The sequence below is a fragment of the Gymnoscopelus microlampas genome, assembly GCF_963454915.1.
Source record: "Gymnoscopelus microlampas genome assembly, chromosome: 18".
NCBI classification, from domain to species: Eukaryota; Metazoa; Chordata; class Actinopteri; order Myctophiformes; family Myctophidae; genus Gymnoscopelus; species Gymnoscopelus microlampas.
Window position 1 is genome coordinate 28,169,597 of NC_139955.1, and position 22,500 is coordinate 28,192,096.

The 22,500-nt window shown below is 43.5% G+C and overlaps 1 protein-coding gene across 1 annotated transcript in view; it reads right to left on the reverse strand.

Annotated features, from left to right (window-relative positions):
- slit3 (slit homolog 3) overlaps nucleotides 1-22,500 on the reverse strand; it is a 280,042-nt gene that overhangs the window by 80,152 nt on the left and 177,390 nt on the right. The window contains exon 7 of the mRNA XM_084041902.1: nucleotides 1,904-1,975. Within this exon, the coding sequence (XP_083898028.1) occupies nucleotides 1,904-1,975 (72 nt within the window). The remainder of the gene's footprint in view (nucleotides 1-1,903; nucleotides 1,976-22,500) is intronic.

The following is a 22,500-nucleotide window of genomic DNA, read 5'->3' on the forward strand; positions in this document are numbered from 1 at the left end:
GTGGGTCCACTGTGTTTGCAAACGGAGAGTAGGGAGAGTTTCGCGACTCCGGCCAGGGAAAGCAGTACTGTACTGCAGCAAAGAAACGGACGTTTCCATTTCATTTGGACTTCTACTGATTAATAAGTCACAGTATGTCCATGCAGGTGCAGGGCGGGTGCGGATATTTATATTGGAGAACATTTTAATTTGGTTGGATGGCGGGCGGATGATTTATGTGTACATGTGGACTCTGTGACGTCAGATTCAATCTCTAGTTCAAAATTTGTGTCTTCCTTTTTTAGCAAGAGCATAATGTATACACATAATATATTGTACGGGTCCACTCGGGTCATTTATTACACTTTCCGTGTTAAATTAATGCAGAGGATTTTACTGTGCAGTATTTATTCTTGAATGGGGAATTACAGCGGCGTTGTCCAATTGTGTGTATTCTTGAATGGGCCGTACAGTACACTGATGTTGTCCAATCCTGTCGCACAGAGAGCAGCCTCTATTTAGGGTGGTGATCCGGAACCGGATCCAACATTGAGGATCCGGAATTGCTTCCAACACATTTGGAACCGTGAATCCGGGAACCGGTTTATCACACTGTCAGAGCTGGTTATGTGGACTTCACGTCTGCTATACAATTACAATACCAGTGGTTCTCAAACTTTTGTTATTTCAAGGACCACTATAACTTTTAGAGTAGTGTAAAAATGGCACCAAATGTACCCGTAAGGGTCCATTTGGTTCCATTTCTACACTCTCAGAGTTACAGACCTGTGTTCCTCAATTTGGAACCCCCTCAAGTATTGTTCCTCAAAAATTATAATGAAAGGCAAAAATATATATATATATTTTTTTGAATATAGGAATCGTTAAAGGGAACCGTTAAGGAATCGGACCATTTAGAGGGAATCCTTAAGGAACCGGAATAGTTGAAATCCTAAATGATCCCAACCCGTTGCGGGGTTTCTATCTTTTCAACTAAATGCTGTTTATTGTGCACTTGTGAACTAACTAGTAATCACTCCATGATGGCACATCACTGAACACCAGTGGTACCGAACACACATGTTGACTTGTGTCTGTGCTTATTTGGTAGGATTCAGTGAACAGCAACAACGGCAGGAATGTAACCAATAGCCAGCCACTCAGACAGCCCCAAGGGATTATGGGTAGAGGCTCCTGATGAGTTGGCGTGCCATTGCCTTGGCAACGGTACAATCCCTCCCCTCTGCACACACACACCAACACTGATGCACAAGCACACACGCACACACACACACACACACACACACACACACACACACACACACACACACACACACACACACACACACACACACACACACACACACACACACACAACCCAAAACCTCCCATCAATCAGGAAACATGATTTGCCTCAGGGTTGGTGTCATGTTAGATTAAAACTCTGTGTGTGTGTGTGTGTGTGTGTGTGTGTGTGTGTGTGTGTGTGTGTGTGTGTGTGGCTGTGGTGTGCGTGGTTCTAATAGAACAGAATTGCAGTTTTCCTCTAATGAATCAAAGTAGATTGGACTGTAGAGCCTCAACAAGCCTTTCATGTGGTTTTAATGGAGTTGCCATTATTCAAGTGTGTGTGCACGTCTATCTGTCTCTGCGTGCGTGCACAAGTCTGTCTATCCGCCTGTATGTGTGTGTATGTGTGTGTTGGTGTGTGTGTGTGTGTGCGCACATGCTGTGAGTATATATATGTTAATAATAGCCTTATGATTATTCACAGTCATGAAACAAAAAATAATGACATAATCAGACGCGGGTGCCTGCATGTGTGAGTATATATACTGTACTGTATGTTCATGCATGTGTGTATGTAACTGTAACTTCAGAATGTGTGTACGCATGCATGCATGTGGACATGTGTGCTACTCACAGTGTCCGCAGCTTGGGCATGTGGTTGAAGCTGGACAGCGGGATGAGGGTGATGTTGTTGTTGTTGAGGGTACTAGAGAGAGAGAGAGAGAGAGAGAGAGAACAGAAAGAAGAGAAAAACAGATTGTTATAAAAACAAACCCTTGGTGCCTCAGATTGGTCTGGCGGTTAGGCTCTGACGCAAGTCAAATGAAGGCCGTTCCAAATCGCAGGTTCAAATCCCTTTCAACACCTTTCTATGGCCCTCTCTCTCCGCTCAAATGAAATGTTGCCCATGTAAAACACACACGCGCACGTGCGCGCATACACACACACACGCACGCGCGCGTACGTACACACACGCACGTACATGCACACATAGTTGGATCTCCAAAGTTGGTGTTCTTGTTTTAATTGGATCACATGGACTCATATACTTGTATGTGTTTTATAAAAGTACTTCCATCCTAGCAGTACTTCCATCCTAGCAATCTCATTGGTCAGATGTATGGGGATACAATCCTGTAAAGCAGTGGTTCCCAAACCTTTTACCTCGAGACCCAAAAGAAAAATTGTATGTTTCCCTGGGACACAAACTCATGAAAATAGCCAATCTACAAGTTTGTAGATCTGCTATTTTCACTCGTTTTTTAAGGTATGTATGGATTTTTTTTTGTAATTTATGAAATAATAATTTACCAAAATGTAGGAAAGGACAACAAATTGGATACTTACTCAAACATGGGTCCCGACCCCGGGTTTGGGAACCACTGCTGTAAAGCACGGCAGCAAAATCACCCTTGAGGACACGCGTACGCGCTGGCCACTGTACTTGGCCAAGCCTTCAATGCACTGAATCAGGGTTCAGTGCAAACAATAACTCCTAACTATAATCCCAGTACAGTACATCCCCAAGGGTGTAGATTTGAAGGCAGATCCCTCAGGAGATGTGGTGCAGCTACAGTGACTTTCAAATCATTTGGGGAAAAAAATCCAGTTATTATTCTCTTCCCCTCGTGTGAAAGGTCTCAGAACAAAACTAATAATGTTCAATCATGAAGAAATGAATCAATGAATGTCAAGACACCACACTGACTAAATGAAATGGTACAACTGACGAAAGAAAGAAACAAACTTGGCTGTATGTACTGTACAACACACATTGATATCACTCTCTGCAACATGATCGCGGTTATATCATCTCTGGCCACCACACCGCAACCGGTAGCCAGACTGTCTGTTCCCTCAACAAGCTGCACTACACTGTGTTGTCTGCAGTGTCATCGTACACAGACGGTTGACTGTCCGTATAAACAAACACTCATCTCTCTCTGCAAAGGCACTGACTCTCTCTATATCCCTGTTTCCGAAACAGTGGGTCGGGACCGATCTTTGGGTTGCGGACACATTCTTATGGGTCGCGGGTAAATATCTCCTTTTTTCAATTTTTCCATTTAAAAAAAATATATACATATTATTTCAACAAAAAAAAACACAACTTTTCATTGATTAAAAACAAAAAGTATTAAATAAATAAAATGAAAAAAAAAAATAATTTCCATAAAACTTTAAAAAGAAAAGTTTATGTAGTGAAAATAGCAAATATACGCTTTGCGAAGCGTTGCATGTGAGCCTTGTAGATCTGCTATTTTCACTAGTTTGGGTCCCGGGCAAACGTAATTTCTCTTTGGGGTCTTGAGCTAAAACGTTTGGGAACCACTGCTCTATGTGTTTCTGCGGGTAAAAAGAAAAAAGTGGAGGCAGACGGAGAGATGAGCGTGGGCGGAACAGAGAGCACAAGAAAAATACAATTGGTAGAGCACTAACCCATCAAGGAAAATTCACTGGGGCCTCTTAACACTATGCAACAACATAGAACAGTATCCCCAGGCCAGTACATACTGTTACATTGTAGATTCCAGGTAAGCCGCCTCCCACCCAAATGAAATTAATAATTCAAAAGGAGTCTCATGGAAATTCATCCATACTCTCACACGCACACGCGCGCCAAAAGTGGACATAACACACAGAATTTCACGGCCTAAAATGGAGGCCGTGTTGTGTTCCCTGTTGTCGTCACTACAGTCCAGAATAGGCTCATTATGGTGGATTTGCAGTGTTTTCTCTAACACCCACCTCTCCCCCAAAATAGACTGTTTACCTTTCACTCTGTCGGTATTACTTTCCCTTTTTATTTGTCTTTCTCTACCCTTCCGATTCCCTCCCTCTCTCCATGCCTCTCTCTCTCTCTTCCTCCCAGTCAGGGTAGCCTCAGTGGCCTTGGTAAAAGGGATAAAGTTTCACTCCATGCGCGCGCACACGCACACGCACACGCACACGCACACACACGCACGCACGCACACACACACACACACACACACACACACACACACACACACACACACACACACACACACACACACACACACACACACACACACACACACACACACACACACACGCACTGCGCTGACGGTTAGCTGGTGCTGTCAGGAGTGATTCCATCCAGTATATATAATTTAATTGTGGAATAACAATAATTTCCCTCTGCAATTTCCCTGTCATTTATTCTCCCACTCTCTCCTCTCACCCTCCCTCCCTTCACCTCTCTGGCCTAATACAGTGGTGGCTGGCCAGGCTTAGGCCAACGCAAACACACAGAACATCATTTAGAAATCCACAGCTATGTTTTATGCACTGGCCACTCCACTTTCTCCCAGGTTATTTTACACGCCTTTGGTCAAGGCCCGCAAAAAAATAAAATAATAAAAAAAAAGGATTGGCCTTCGGGTTTGAAAAATGTATCCATAGCACATTGAATTGTTCATAAGTTTGTGAAATATATCGGATCTAGTCTGTAAAACACTAAAAGTAGAAAAAAACTAGAGCAACGTACAGTACAGTACAGTACTCTCCTATAAACAGCAACTCAATTTAATAGTGTGCTCTCTGTCAAATGTTAATAGTTACAATGTTATACATTTACATGTAATCTCACTTGCAGTGATTTAAAAAACGATGGCATGGTGCAAAGGTGCCATAATTCTTCACTCGCTTGTGGGTGAATGTGATCGCGGGATAGCGGCTTGGGCTTTGTGAACGCCAGAACACTTATATAAGTGCCTCCGCTACTTGAAATAATTGAAAAAACAGAGGCGCTGTCCCAAACATAACACATAGTTGTGATGAAGAATGATACACATTAACTTGTCATTAACGCACATTGAATCATTTCTCAGTGTGCTCCTGTGTGACCGACTCTACAAAAATACGTCAAAATCTGCTGAATGCAGGTTTCATGGGGAGGAAAAGAGTCACCCGCAAGAGGAGGAGGAACAGTAAACACCCCTACATTTGAGATGTGACGGCTGTTAACAATTGTGTTCGCTCCTTTCCTTCTAAACTAGTCTGTGCTACTGTAGCGTGTCACCGTATATTTATTTGTAAGCTTAACAACATTATTTCCCATAATGACTATTTTCAAATTACTTTATTAGAATCCAACGAAACCACCGAAACAGCTCAAAACCACAGTTTTGACACTTCATCTTTTTGTCTCTTTGAGCGCCGGCCTAACGACATCACACAGTGCCTATGCGGTTTCAGCAGATTTTTAGGAGTTTATTGAGGATTCCTGTTGACATGTGTAGAAGTAAGCAGAGTATAAATTGGGCTCAAGTAACTACGTGTTCAACACAAAGGGGAATTCAACTACTCAAGAAACACAAAGAAAATACATTGAAGTACCTGGCTGGTAGACACAGTGCCTCCCACAAAAAAAGACAAAATAGTCTAACCTTTTAGCAACCTTCTACCAGATCTAGTGTGTCTTCACAGGATGGCTACAGATACAAACAATAGTCCGCACACACACACACACACACACACACACACACACACACACACATGTATAGCCTTTCAGATGATTTATTTAAAGTGCACGGCAGACAAACACATTTCAGCCTAAAGCCTTCGGCGTGGTAAACTGTCCAATTGGTCAAGGTTAGGAAAACAACTAACATAGTGTTTGTTTTTAGAGAAGTGTTCTGCAACTCTTTCCGGAGGGATTTCAGGGTGCTGGCACGGGGCAACACATTGCATTTGTTGTCAGATTATGTTCTTTTTTTTTTTTTTTTGCAGTTGCCGGAAGGAACTGAACTGGCGATGATGGATTTAAGTAATTGTAGAGATAAATATATCGTCTCTGTCGGGTGGAAACCTCATATGTCCAAAACTGTTACTTTTCAGAACTGTTCTAAGTAGTAGTTCTTCAAATTCCAAAATTATTTTAATGCTCTTTACGAAAAACCTCAAAAAGTTTAAATATGGAGATAAGAGGTTTCTGCCCGACAGCAACCATATTGTGTTAGCATGTGTCAGCATGACTACTGCAGTACTAATGCAGGATAGATGTGTGTGTGTGTGGGCTCTGTGGACATGCAGCTCATGTACGTGTGCATGTTTCACACAGCCCTGCAGCCGTGTGTGTGTGTCTATGTGTGTGTGTGTGTCTATGTGTGTGTGTGTGTGTGTGCTGCAGTCTTTCTGTTGCAGTAAAAGGGCCTCTGCAGGCAGTGATGGAGGACACTCTTTAACGGCAAGCCCACCAGGGAGATGGTATCACCTGTGTGTGTGTGTGTGTGTGTGTGTGTGTGTGTGTGTGTGTGTGTGTGTGTGTGTGTGTGTGTGTGTGTGTGTGTGCGCACGCGCATGCAAGATGCTATCATGTGGGTCTTTGCGGCAGACTACACAGTGGGGTCAGGGGCTGAGTCGTCAATCTCCTCCCGCCCTCCTCTCTCTCTCTCTCTCTCACACACACGCACACACACACACGCACGCACACACACACACACACGCACACACACACACACACACGCACACACGCACACACACGCACACACACACACGCACACACACACAGGCACCCACGCACGTGCCAGGCTCTCACATTCTATGGCCATTTATTCAGAGCTCTAACACAGACACACACACACACACACACACACACACACACACACACACACACACACACACACACACACACACACACACACACACACACACACACACACACACACACACACACACATATGTAGGATTAAACTGGCTGATGTGTGTTTTATTGTAAGGCAAATAGAGGTCCAAACATCCTCCCCTCATAGTTCAGATGCATTAACAGAGATACAGTATTCCTGCTTTCTCTCAAAGAGATACGCTATATATATATTTTTTTTTTTTGTGACATTCATAGTACCCATTGGGAGAGAGCCAGCCAAGAGGGACACAAAGGTTGTGGGGCTATTGATCCTGTCAACGCGCTCATCAATACCACTAGACCTTGTGGTCAAAACACAGTGTGGTAGCCATGTTCCACTGATGCGGTATCTGTATTTACTGCAAAGTCCTTATTGGAGAAGAAAGTGTTTGGGGGGAAAAAAACTCCCATTTTGTTCTTTTTCAGCCAGACCAGACGGCAGATACAAAAAGCAGCGTTGAGTACCACCACAGGCCCTGACATTTTATTTGCATGCCGAGGGAAAAGTGTTGACACCCCCAAACCCCTACGACTGTACAAAGCAAGAATGTGTAGAACTGATGGAAGCCCTGTTCATATTTACACTGTGTATACATTTGTTACCAGTTAGTGTACACAGTAAAGCTCCTCAGTGTTAATGTATCCGTTGTAACTCGGAGAGATAAGAGAGGGTTCACATGTAAGGGTCCATTTGGTTACATGTGTATACTGTCTGAGTTAAATTAACTAACTCTGCTGCATTCTGCTATATATTATTTATGTTCATAAAAGACCAGAGGGAAGTGTGTGTGTGTGTGTGTGTGTGTGTGTGTGTGTGTGTGTGTGTGTGTGTGTGTGTGTGTGTGTGTGTGTGTGTGTGTGTGTGTGTGTGTGTGTGTGTGTGTGTGTGTGTGTTAGTTTTTCCTATTAGTATCTATTATGTCCAATCAGCCTTAACAGACATGGATCGATACAGTGTCAGAATGTCTGAATCAGTCCACGTGCTCTCAAACGCAACAATGCAACTTTATGAGTGTGATCACACACACGTATCGACTGATGGCTCAATAGGATCACTCTCTGTTGTAATCACCACCAGTGAGTTAAGTCTCAACAGTGAAAAACAAAGGACAACAGTGAAAAAGAAAACTGTAATATTTGAATTCTAACGCACGGTGAATAAAAGTACCATAAACTGTTAATCATATTATTGAGGAAACACTTTAAAATACATTAAGAGAATAATATCACATTGTGATCATAACATGGAAGAAGATGCAATGAGCTTAGCTCATAACCGCCTACACATGCTGACGCTAAAATACTACTAATATGAATACAATGTTTATGTTATCAGTTTTTTGTTCTATTCTTTGTTATAATACTACGGTATTCCTTTTTAAATTTATTTTATTTTCTATTCCTTAATCGTTCCCACTTTCTATAATTTGGTGTTCTGAGATCCTAATTTTTCCTAGTCCTTGTGTGCACACGGGTAAAGAAATAGAAATTAATAAAAAAGACAGAGAGACTGCGAGTGTGATGATGAATGGTCTGTAGCAAAAGTACATAAAATCAATGACAGCACATTTAGCGTCTCATTTGATGGATCAGTTATCATTTTACCAGACAGCTCGGAATTTCAATCTGTGTCTCATACCAGTCACATCTCTCCTGCTATTCAACCCTTCCGATGAGGCTCATTTTCATGTACGTTAATATAAAAAGAAAAGGAAAAAAAGGAAAGGTTGATAAAAGGTTGTGGTATTTTATTAAAAAGCCTCACATGCCTCCTGTTCCAAATTGGATCTTTTCAGGAGCTAAATTGGAATTCCTTTGAAGTGATTAAAAAGCCATCGATTGGAGGGACTGAATGTGGAATCTTTGCTTGGCAGTAAAAAATGTGAATTTGAATGAAACAGCCATGAGAGTAGATGGCTCAGTGGAACTCTCCCAGCGACATGGAAAAGGATGTCAATTCTGTATTCGACCTTCCATCCAAGCAGTTTTATACCATTTACTATTTTAGACAATTTTTTACTTTTATGCATATATTTCTATATATATATTTATGTATGGATGTATGTATGGCGCTCATTGCATTTCTGTGTGTGTGTGTGCGTGCGTGCGTGTGCGTGGAATTGAGGTGACTGACAACACATGAGCACAAAGCACCACCCAGACCGAGTACCTTGTCTTTTCTCTCAGCCCTCCGTACGAGGGGCTCTCAGAGCTTTCCCACAGCTTTATAATTGGGGGGCAGGGGTGTGCGGGGGTCCGACGGAGGATGCTAGCGAAGTTAAGAACTGACAAGAGCAAACCTAACAGACACTCAAGCTCCTTCAGCTCATGCCTTTAATTAGGCTACTTGTTCATTTAACTGCTTCACTCACTTCCCTCAAGCCACGAGAGGTAGATGGAAAGATAGAGAGTGAAAGAGGAGAGGAGAGAGGGGCCACTCACTTTAATCGCGCTTTCACTTAAAGTCCTTCAATCCGTCCATTCAGTGTGTGAGAGACACAGAGAGACAGAGAGAGAGAGAGGGGAAAGAGCAAAAGCTTCATTCACTCAAGCTTCATTAATTGATTTATTAAAGTGTATATGAATGAATGAATTAATCTATCCATCTAAGTAGTAGAAGTAAACATACCTCTACTGGAAAAGAGAGGCAAGAATATTGACAAAAAAAAGAAGAGAGAATTGAATTACGTGGCAGAGGTGCCCGTGGGAACGCCAGCGCTCCGTTCAGTTTGTTCTTCTGAACGGAGGATTTGAGCTCAGAAGGTGAAGAGCGTTTTGACTTTGACCTGGGCGAGGCTGGCTTCTGAGGGCCTATGAGGTCACCACAATGACTTTAAGGGGCTTTTAAGAGCTTTAAGACATACTGGGGGTTGGGTAGGCTAATATTTGTGCAGGGCAGAGGTGAACTTTCCCACGAGGTTCAATGCCTGCTGCAGCTGAAGTGTGTGTGTGCAGCTTGTGTGTACTGTGCGCTCGCCTGACTGCAATTCTGTGTATGCATGCATGTGTGCATTTGTGTACTTGTGCACGTGTGCGTGACTGTGTGCGTGTGCGTGTGCACACACACATACAGGGGCTACTTTAATAAATCCTTGAGTGTTTGAACTAGGAAAGTACCGCAATTCACGTCAGGTCCTCTCATCTCTTGACAGAATTGACATTTCGATTGTTGCTACAGGAAACGGGAATCCCTGGGAAAAGCTCCTCTGTTTACTACCCTAACCAACAACAGAAAAGCCCACTAGGCGGCTGTATTAATTAGTTGTTGAGGGGTTTGTCCTCAGAGGTCCGAATCTCTCACATTCTTTTCTTTTATAGTTTCCACAAACTGAATGGATGACTGACGCGTCGCAGACAAATGACGTACGGGTCGTACGCTGGTAAAGATTTTCTCTCTCTCAAAGAGAGGAGGAGCCACTCCTTGACATTTCCAATTATTTTTACTCACCACGCGTGCGTGACAAGAAAAAATAAATACATATATATTTCTGTGTCGCTGCCTCGGTTAATTGAAAAATTGCCTCTTTGCACTGATCCTCATTGAAGTCAAAAGAATACAGACACTTTTTTCTTTCAAAGAAAGTTTGCTTCCTAAGTTTACTAAATAAGTAATGTAAAATATTTTAATATTTAATTTGGTTTTACAGTATTGATATTATGGATGATTAACCCATTAAGACTATGTTAAAATAGATTTTGTAGATCTGCAAAAAAAAAAAAAAGAACATTTTTGCAAATATTTGAATATATATTTTTTAAAGCGAACATTAAGTCAAATATTTAGTTCCAGGGACCCCCCAGAAGCAAAGATTTGAGTTACAAATGTTCGCTTTAAAAAATAGGTATTCAAAGATTTGCAAAAATGTTCACGATTTGTTTTTGTTGTGCCGTGCTATGAGCTTGTATATCTGCTATTTTTGAATAGCCAAAGAAATCTAAAATGACAGAGATGCGTTCCTGCATTGAATGGGTTAAGCATATTCACATGCTGTAGTTTTGCACAAACGTGCTCAGCAAGACTCCTTAAAAAGAAGTCTCCTTTTTGTATGTGAGGAAGGAGAGTGGCGCATAAACATTTCTTGATGAGTCTATTAATTGTTAAACACTAACAGATTGGATCACAGGTGGCATGCCGCCGTTCCCTTCTCTCTTCCTCCTTTCTTTCCTCTCTTTTCATCTGCGGAACACTTTCTCGCTGTCTGTTCTGTGGCCAATATATCCCCTCTTGTCTTCCTCCATTCTTTCCTCCCTTTTCCCTCTCCTCTCCTCTCCTCTCCTCTAATCAATAGAGATCTGTCATGGAGGACACCAGGGACATGCCGCCATGTTGGAGGCGGGACCGCAGACTGCGGCGTTCTCGCCTCCCTCCACTGATCTTCCCTGGGTCGTGGTGCTTCATTAATTAGAACGTCCTTCCAGCGTTTTGATCACACCGACTCCAAAGCGCTGCTTGTGAAAGGATGGGATCATTATCATCCCGCTCTGCCTCCTTCACAGAGCGTATATAGACAACGCCTGCAACCCTCTGCATTGGCAAGCCTGATTCATCCTCAGTCGTACTGTACGATGGTGTCCCGCAACCAAAAGAGCAGATCTGAGCTTGTAGATTGGCTGTGTTTGGCGTCATATGATGGAGAATAGGCAGTAAGGTGTTCAAGTTGATAGTGTATCAAGGGACTCTCAATCCAACTCTCTCACTCTCCCAATTTTGGACTGTACATTTTTTTAACCTCTACTGCTGTGATTGTAGTTGCACTATTTCTTGCACCCCTCTTTTTAGCTTTGATCTGTGAGCCACTCTCTCTCTCTCTCTCTCTCTCTCTTTTTCTCTCTCTCTCTCCGTTCCCTTCTGTCCCCTCTGTCCATCTCCTTCTCCCCTCTTTTTCCCTTACTCTCTGTCACCCGCTCTTTCCCTCCTACGTCCTATCGTCTCATTCTCTCTCCACCACCCCCTCTCTCTCTCTCTCTCTCTCTCTCTGTCAGTTCACAGGGTGAGGGAGGACGCTGTGAGTCAAACAGAAGCCAGGAGACTATAGCCAAACCAAAATCACTCAACAGCACAAAACTACACTGTGCTGTCCTGACCCCTCCATAGACAAACACGCGCATGCATGCACGCCACGCGCACACACACGCACACACACGCACACACGCACACCAGTACCACCCCATGTACTGCTGCTGAGCATTTAAGTTCAGGAAAGGTTCGTTTGGGGGTTTGGATCCAGCGCCCACACGTCGGGGATAGAAGGCAGATCTGGATGGGGGGACGCCACCACAGAAATGCGATCATTCCTGGCCGGCGGACGGGTGGGTTGGGGGTTCTGGGGGGTTCGGAGGGGTGCTGGCTGACTGGGAGCCACAGAGAAGCCAACTACCCTAGGGGATACATTATGCTGACATGGAGGGCACGCTGTAGGCTACAGACTAAGTCCCATGCTCGCTCGCGCGCACGCACGCATGTAGTACACCCAGGGGCCGACGCACATTTTGGCTCGCCTCTCGCCACGACGTTTCATTCCCGACTGTCACAAGAGGGAGAGCAGGGACTGGTCAAATGCAGGCCTAGACACACAGACATGCGCGCACGCACACACACACAGCACACATGCGCTCACACAGTACACACACGCTCACACAAACAAACAATGCTCAGATTTCTCCCCCAGCGTTCAAATTACAGTGAGGACAGACAGACGTGTGTGCAAACAAACCCCCAAACAACCGGCAAGCGATTTCACCATGTAGTCATGTTACCACTGAGGCAGGCAGACAGGAACGGCAACAGTTTAACTTTTCCATAATAAACACCACGCACGCACGCACGCACACACGCACACACGCACACATGCACACATGCACACATGCACACACACACAGGCACGCACGCACACACACACGCACACACATCCAGGAAGAAGAGGTGAAAATATCTTGAGTATCCTGACTGTGAATTTAACCTTGCATGTATTTTTACACTCTCAAGACCAAAAATAGCCGATCTACAAGCACACAATGAGAGACAGTGAGTCTCTTCGTGGTGCGTTGTGTGCTTATACAGTAGATCAGATATTTTCAGTAAAAAAAGGAAGTTAAGCATTCATTTAACACAGTGTGCCTACCATTCGCCAAATATTCCCCTTGAATGTCCTTTCAAGCCTTAATGATGGCTTAAGTACAATATGGAACTGTTAGACACTTTTGTGCACGCAATCACACACAGACTTTCATGAAGTTCTACTTGAGATATGGACACCACATTTTAGCTATCATAAACATGTGCCCTGGGGGGATAGGGTGGTTGCAATCAAATGCTTTTCTGTTTGGCACACACATCAGAAATAGGGTGCATGCCATCACACAAATACATTTCTCAAACAAGCCTTTGCTATACTTTGAAGTTCCCCTTGCCCAAATTATCAGCCCGAGTCCTTCAGTCGACTTGTTAGCTCGAGATTCATTTAATGTGAAATGGGAAAAACAGTCATATCTTCAAAGCTTTTGGGATCATGAGGATTCATTTAAACTTTGATAATATATGCCAAGTGATGTTATTGGACGTTACAGTACACCTGACCTGTTTGCGTTGTGCATGAGAGGACTCTGATAAACAAGGCCGTTCGGAAACTTTACCAAATAATAATGGCTGCACTGAGGATTTTGCTCCCGACCGCTCGCCAGTCCTCGAACTTTAAAACTGGCAGTTGGCAGCTGGAGACTGCACTGATAGAATCACATTTCTATAACCTCAACCTTAACCCTAAACCTATAACTCTAACCCCTAACACCAAGCCTAACCCTAATGCCAGAAACTGCACTGTCAGGCGGTTTCAGGCTGAAAGTGCAGTTCTTTGGCTCTGCAGGAAGCCAGTTTGGCAGAGGTGCAAGTCTGGATGAAGAGCAATGTGAGGATTTCACAGCGTTTCACGTTGTGAGAAAGAGTCCTGTCCAATCTTTGTCTCACAATGGCACCCTGTCACGTACCGTGGATCAGTGATTCTCAGACTTTTTAATTTCAAGGACCCCCATAACTCTGAGGGCCCGATTTTGCACGTCTATCAGGTCTTATGACTTAACTTAAGAGGTAGAGGCGTGGCCAATGCTGTTTGGTTATTTTGAGTGGCCAAACAGCTTTGGCCACGCCTTCAGGTCTTAAATTAAGTCATATAAGACCTGGTACTTTACCCATTCAATCCAGGAACGCATCTCTGTAATTTTAGATTTCTTTGGCTATTTTTGAAAAAAGAATTGTGAAAATGTGTGCAAATCTTTGAATATGTATATTTTTATTTGTAAAATATTTTGTTCCAGGGACCCCCAGAAGCAAAGATTTGAGTTACAAATGTTCGCTTTAAAAATATATATATTCAAAGATTTGCATACATTTCCACTTTTTTTTTATCTACAAGCTACGCATTAGTTTGTAGATCTGTTATTTTTGAATAGCCAAAGACATCTAAAGTGACACGGATGCGTTACCGGATTGAGCGGGTTAAGATGCGCAAAATATGGCCCTGAGTGTGTACAAATGGAACCAAATGGACCCTTTACGGGTCACTCTCAGAGTTACAGGTCTGTAAGGGTCCATTTGGAAACCCTGTCAGGTAACCCTGAGGGTCTTCACTTTGAGAACCACTACCATGGATTTGTCAGGTCAGGTGATCTTACTAAGTAACCCCAGCATCCATATTCTTCGGGGGAACATTAGCCAAAAATTGCAGATCTACAAGCTCACAACGTGTCGCGTTGTGAGGCGTGAGAGCTTGTAGAACTGCTATTCTCGGCAAAGGCATTTGGTGTAGGCAGAAAAGAAGCGGTCCAAGTACAAAGACGACTCGGGTCCAGAGGGTTTAAGTGGTTAAGGACGCATTCCACTGGAGAGACAGCAACGATTTATAGTATTCAATCATAGCCGAGGTGGTGTTTGGTTGGAATGAAAACGTGGGTTGGCACACTGGAGCCTCCATGTCTCCAGAGTGGACATCATATTGGTCTGAGCTATACTCAACACAATCATGGGTTTATGTGTGTCTCAGGGCCCGGTGTCATTTTTCATCTTTGTTTACCCTGTCTCTCCTCTTCCAGAAATAAACCTAAAAACCAATATTCATCCCCTAAAGAAAAGTTTCCAGGACGATAACAAAAATGGTGTAGGGAGAATTAAGAGCAGCAGTCACGTCTCCATTCATCATGGTGGTGTTTTTGCTAGTTAGATGACAAGCGGAAAAGTGTGATATGCCCCCCCCCCCCCCCGCAACCCCATGCTCCACCCCCACCATCTCTCTCTCTCTCTCTCTCTTTTTCCCTCTCTCTCTCCCTCTCTCTCTTTTTCCCTCTCTCTCTCCCTCTCTCTCTCTCTCTCTGTGTAAGACAGTGAGAATGGAGAGGGAAGGACAGAGTGACTAAGGAAAAGAAAGGTGTGTGTGTGTGTGTGTGTGTGTGTGTGTGTGTGTGTGTGTGTGTGTGTGTGTGTGTGTGTGTGTGTGTGTGTGTGTGTGTGTGTGTGTGTGTGTGTGTGTGTTGCAGCCAGTGTAAAAGTCACCTTGTAGAGCGATACAGTACACTGAACGACTGTCTGTCTCTGCTTATGAATTATGACAGTCACTGGCTGGCCAAAAACCCTCTCTCACACACACACACACACACACACACACACACACACACACACACACACACACACACACACACACACACACACTGGGAGTAACACAGACAAGGTGGCGTGGGTGGTGGAGCCTGACCCTATCTCCCCTCGAAAAACATGCACGCACGCACGCACACACACAACTCTCCAGGACTATATGGGGCTCTAAGGAGCAGAGGGGCAGCTGCATATTTTATGACCACTTTCCTTCAGTACCACTCCAGTGTGTGTGTGTACATGTGCGTGCCCGCATGTATGTGTGTGTGTGCGAGTGTGTGTGCGTGTGTGTGTGTGTGTGTGTGTGTGTGTCAGTGCAACCGTGTGCCTGAGTGTATTTGTGTGTACTGTAAGTGCAATATACTGTACACATTTTTGAGAGAAAGTGTATGCACACACGTGAGTGAGTGAGTGTGTGTGTGTGTGTGTGTGTCTCTCACACTCCATCACATCTCTCTGCCTGTCTCTCTATGTCTCTCTATGTCTCTCTATGTCTCTCTGTGTCCCTTCTGTCTGTGCACTAGTAGCAGAGACCAGACCTGTCCAGTCTACCCTGGCGAGGACATAATGTAGGAGTAATGTGACTCCAGACATTTTAGCTGGAAAACCAGAGGACAATGCAGTCCGTAAAAGTGGGGGTCAAACTTGTGACTTTTTGGCAACGTGACAGTAATGTAGAATTTCAGAGTGTTACGATGATGTCAACTATGGTGGCTAGTTAATACACTTTTTGGGAGCTTGAATGTACCGTATCAATTCAAATAAGCCATCAATCTCATCATAAGATGTTCCAGGGAATCATCAGCTGAATGGATACAGCAAAAATGAATCCTTGACATTGCATTTGTACGCTCGGTTGCAGTAGTTTTTGTAGATCAAGGTGTGATATTTTTTGACAAAATAGATGGTACTGTAACGCTTTTGTCAGATAAATGAAAATCTATTTGAGTAAATTAACAAGAGATCATTTTGAATTTTGTTAAATTATATTTGTAGAATGGCATCTTGAACATCTAGTTCCATTCATTTCAGTGTAGTGAGGTCATTGAAGTCATTGAAAGATCATTGAAGCCAAAAACACGTTTAATTCAACTGGCTCAAACCTGTGCTGTGAATAATGATCAAATAATCAGCCTTATTTTAGACTGACATAACTGCTCTCTGGACTCACTCCCTCAGTCACACACACACACACGCACGCACACACACACACACACACACACACACACACACACCCACACCCACACGCACGCGCGCTGTGTACATGCCTGCCTTCAAGCATGCATGTGAGCATATGCATTTGTGATTATTTACCTGACAGCCTGACTGATGATTGAATGTGCGCGTCAAGGTGAATACACATGGCGCTGATGCATGCATACATTTCATTGTGTTGTCTTACATTGCTTTGTGTGTGCATGTCCATGCGTGCATGTGCCCTTTGCCGAGCTCATTGGGATGCGAGGCGTAGCGCCCATCAGGGTGAGTGCTGTCCAGGCGATCCTCGGATTCATTATCGCGCTCGTTAGTCCAGTTATGTTAAATCTAAATTACCATTCATCACCACAGAGGGACCCATCATTTATTCTAATGTGGCTCTGCAGACACACAAACTAACGGGATTAACTCATTCGCAGACACGCAGACACACTCGCTTAAAGCACCGCGGAATCCCAAGTCGGGCTTTGGCTGTTTGGCAATCACTCAAAAATACGTTATCCGTTATCGATCGAGTCGTTGTGGGGGTATTTGGTATTGATCGGTTATGAGTGGTTATGATGGGAATTCATTCCGGGCATTGTGGGATCACTCCAGCAGCACTGTGCATTACTCTAATATGAATTGATCATAAATGGAATGGGAAGGGGTTAACATAAATTGCCTTCCAAAGGAAAAAAGCAATAACTATGCCTTTGTGTTTTGTGAAGGTCCCTAAACCACCCACAGTATTGTGCGTGAGCAAAATATTATGAAGTGAACTTTATTATTTGTTGCTGTCAGGTGGAAACCTTGTATATCCAAAACCATTCCTTTTATTTTTTTAAACATTTAAGAAATAGTGAAAATAGCCGATCTACAAGCTCACAACGCGTAGATCTGCTATTTTCACTTATTTATGTGGCACTCTTGTATGATGAAGTAAGGAATTAACGTTCGAAAAAGCATAAGAAGTTGAAATACGGAGAGGTTGGATGAGGTTTCTGCCCGACAACAACGATATATTGGTGATGGGGGGGGTTATTTAATGCTAGATTCTGCCTTCTTCACGTAATTGAAAACCTAAATATGTGAAAAGACTTTCCTGTGAAACCATAGCCTGCATTTGACATTGGCACTTGTGGCATTAAATTAACGCACTCGGTGCAAACACACACAAGCACACGGTCATTAGCTGCTAGAGTAGAAACGTCTACCATCTGTACTGACTTGAGTGCAAAGAGGAGGAATTCAACGGAAATTAAACCGACAAAGTGGAGTGACTCCTCTGCCAAGTAGGAAGGCTGTGTTCATCACATAATTACTGTAGGATTCCTCTTCTGCTGTGTTTATTAGACTTTCAAGTGTAAAAAAAAAAAAAGGCACTGGCTTTGACCATCAAACACCCCCATGAGGTGGAATCAAAGAATTAGGAGGGGAAAAAACAGTCCCATGTGTTTATTGACTTTTAATGATGACAGAAACCTTTTCTAAATTATCTTCATGACTGTTAGTTTCATTATAACTTCAAGTACACAGCTGCCACCATTAATGGAAAGGGAATATTAGCAGTTCACACGGTCCATGTTTGTTGCCTTCAATCACTGTAGAGTACCCCCCCCTCTCTCTCTCTCTCTCTCGCTCTTTCTCAGTCACGCTTCAGTGGGACCACCTTTTCCTATCGAATTCCCAAAATGTGTTTATTAGCTTTAAGCTTTAGCAGGACGCGCAGCTTTTTTGGAGTGCCACAGACGTTTGGAAATGGAAGACTGGGAGAGAAAATGACCTTCATGTTTGTTGTTTTCTCTGATCACAGGCGACAAGCTCTGTCCAAATTCCTCAGTGTTTATTAGCTTTTTGTTGAGTTGAGAAGAAAAAAAAATCGCTCTTTATATGCCTTCAAAAGCTTTGACTCAAATGAGGAGAAATGTCACGTCGTTCAGATTAATCTGGTTGTTTGTTTTTTAGCAAAGATCACAGGGAGATTCTCTGCCACACTGCAATAGCCCCGCTGCCGATTAGTAAAGGACTGGTTTAGATCTAATTAGCCCTGATATGTTCTTAATGAGGAATATGATAAGGCGGCACTGCATGGTGCACTTTCATTTCTGATTTTTAAACAAAGGACGAGGAAGGAGCGCGCACACACACACACACACACACACACACACACACACACACACACACACACACACACACACACACACACACACACACACACACACACACACACACACACACACACACACAATCTCTTCCATCAGTGATGAAATTAGCCATACTATTGCTAATAAGCCATGCTGGATTATGTGAGTATGTACTGTATGTTACAATTCCAGGGCTTTTTGTTTTGCATTCAGACATTAGATTCCCATCGTGGTGATCCATCAGTGGCCTTTGAAACGACAGCTGGTTGGATGTTAAGTAGGTGGTCTCCTGTACATTCACAGCCACCCATCATCATCTCACACACACACACACACACACACACACACACACACACACACACACACACACACACACACACACACACACACACACACACACACACACACACACACACACACACAGCAGTCCAGGGAAGGGATACGCTCCACGCCCTGACATGTCTTGTTCAACTTTAGTCCGGTTTGCCTCAAATTGGAACACAGATTCATGAAAAATGTCCCCAGAAAAGCTCTACTTTGCGTACTTGTAATCTATTGATTAAATGAAGTCTTTAATTAACGTTTTGATTTAAATTTGAGTCTGTTATACGCAATATAGTTTTACTAGATGAGTGATCATGGATGAAGGGCTGCCCCTTATAGATGAAACGCCTGATCTGTCCCAGTCTGTAATATAGCTAAGAGAAAAGGAAGCTGAACCACACTTTGACTAAGAATAGAGGGTTTAAGTGGTTAAAGAAAACAGGGAAAGAAAGAAAAACATATAGTGGAGTCCATTTCAGTTCAAATTGGAACCCAAGAAAAATGTTCCCCGCAAAGCTCTGCTTTACAATGTGTCTTTGTTGTCTATTAATAAAAATATTATAAGTACTCTGCGCCCATTAAAATCAGGCCCATGACCCTTCTCAGGACCGCGAGTTGCGCTATGAGAAAGGAAGATGTTGTTGTGAGTCCGTCTGACAGCCCTGTTGGGCCGGAAAACACACACGTCCAAATGCAGTCAGTCAGTCAGAATTTTGTACCATAAATAATAAATGCCTCCCTGCTGTCTCCCTGTCTCTCATTCTATCTCTCTCCCCTTTCGCTCTGCCTACTTCTCCCCTCTGATTTTTTTTGGTTTGTTGCACGATCAATAGTCTCTTAGCTCTTAGCGTTTGGGTCTGACTGGTTTTGGTCTTCCATTTAAAAAGCCCTTTCTCTTACCTTCATCTGTTCCTGCCCTCTCCTGTAGGTATCTCATTCTGTCGTGTCTGTCTGATGATCTGTCCCTCCCACCTGTCTGTCTCTGCCTCCATCACTCAATCGCTCGCTATCCACCTCCTCAGATCTCCCATCTTATCTCTAGTCTCTCCCATTTTCTTTGCTCTCTCTCTCTCTCTCTCTCTGTTTCTACCTCAATCTCTCCACCCCCCTCCCCTCCCTCGTTCACCATCTCTTGCTCTGTACTCCACCGTGTCTCAAATGTCTCTTTCTTCCTCTATCTACAGCACAGTGTTGCCCTATCTATCTGTTTCCCCTTTCTTCTTCTCCTCTCTCTTTCTTTTTCTCTCTCTTCTCTCTCTCTCTCTCTCTCTCTCTCTCTCTCTCTCTCTCTCTCTCTCTCTCTCTCTCTCTCTCTCTCTCTCTCTCTCTCTCTCTCTCTCTCTCTCTCTCTCTCTCTCTCTCTCTCTCTCTGCCCAGGACCAACAGAAAATAAATAAGTGATAGCCAGGAAACTGGCTGCATTTACAACACTGATACTACAACCCAACCCACCCTCTCTGTGTGTGTGTGTGTGTGTGTGTGTGTGTGTGTGTGTGTGTGTGTGTGTGTGTGTGTGTGTGTGTGTGTGTGTGTGTGTGTGTGTGTGTGTGTGTGTGCGCGTGCGCGTGTGCGTGTGTGCACGTGTAGTTCCCTCCCCTCTGTCCTCTTCCATTTTGTCCGTTCTCATCTCTTCTCTCTCTCCTTCGTAAAAAGGAAAGGACAGTAGCGGCTGCGCTTTGGGAGCTAAATAAATCATAGGCTTTTTACAACACTCATCCCCTCATCTCAAGCTGGTGGCTTATGGAAGTCAGGGGGAGGAAGTGAGAGAGACTGAGAGAGAGAGAGAGAGGAATTGATGGGGTCAGAGTGAGAGAGCCAGGGGGGTGGGGTGGGGAAGCTAGAGGGGGAGAGGAGTGAGGTGAGACAGGTGGAGAAGGCCTAACTGTACAATCAAATTCGGAGTGTTGTTTCAACTTGAAATTGTAAAAATGAACTGGTAAATTGAATTAACATGGATTACCCTAAATCTAGACGGGTTGTGCTGTGTGTGTGAAGGTTTTAGTGGAATGTTCAGGAACAGTATACTCAAGTAAGTTGATAAAAGCAGAGGATAGGATTCTGACTTTAAGGCTTTCTTGGCTTTCTCTAAAATTGAGGTGAAATTGACTTTCCGCACCGAACCAACTCAATTAAGCTCTTCCTCTCAATTGTGAAGACTGCTACTGCAGTCTGACTCTTCCTCTCAATGAGACAGGTGCTACTCTTCCTCTCAATGAGAACACTACTCTTCCTCACAATGAGAACACTACTACTCTTCCTCTCAATGAGAACACTACTACTCTTCCTCTCAATGAGAACACTACTACTCTTCCTCACAATGAGAACACTACTACTCTTCCTCACAATGAGAACACTACTACTCTTCCTCTCAATGAGAACACTACTACTCTTCCTCTCAATGAGAACACTACTACTCTTCCTCTCAATGAGAACACTACTACTCTTCCTCTCAATGAGAACACTACTACTCTTCCTCACAATGAGAACACTACTACTCTTCCTCTCAATGAGAACACTACTACTCTTCCTCTCAATGAGAACACTACTACTCTTCCTCACAATGAGAACACTACTACTCTTCCTCACAATGAGAACACTACTACTCTTCCTCTCAATGAGAACACTACTACTCTTCCTCTCAATGAGAACACTACTACTCTTCCTCACAATGAGAACACTCCTACTCTTCCTCACAATGAGAACACTACTACTCTTCCTCTCAATGAGAACACTACTACTCTTCCTCACAATGAGAACACTACTACTCTTCCTCTCAATGAGAACACTGCTACTCTTCCTCTCAATGAGAGGACAGTATAGACAACATTGACCTGTAAGGGTCCATTTTTACTCTCTCAGAGTTTAATTAACACATTATTTCTCTGTACAGTTAACGTAGTTTTGTATCACCTACTTTTTGGCATGGTTCTGAAAGAGACTAGTGACCTATAAGAGGGTCTGTGCGTGTTTGTGTTTGTTTGTTTGTTTGTGTGTGTGTGTGTGTGTGTACGTGTGTGATGATGGGTGGCTGTGAATGTACAGCACACCATCCAACCAGCTGTCGTTTCAAAGGCCACTGATGGATCACCACGATGGGAATCTAATGTCTATATGGCATGTTAAGTGGTCAGATGGATGTGGGCCGTGAGCGTGTTTATTCTAATGATCAATCCATCCATTGTGTTCTGTAGCGTACTTTAAGTTCCTATTTATCTGTATGGCAATGAAAGCAAATTTGTCAAGGTTTTAAAGAAAAATATACCATGAGCGTTTTT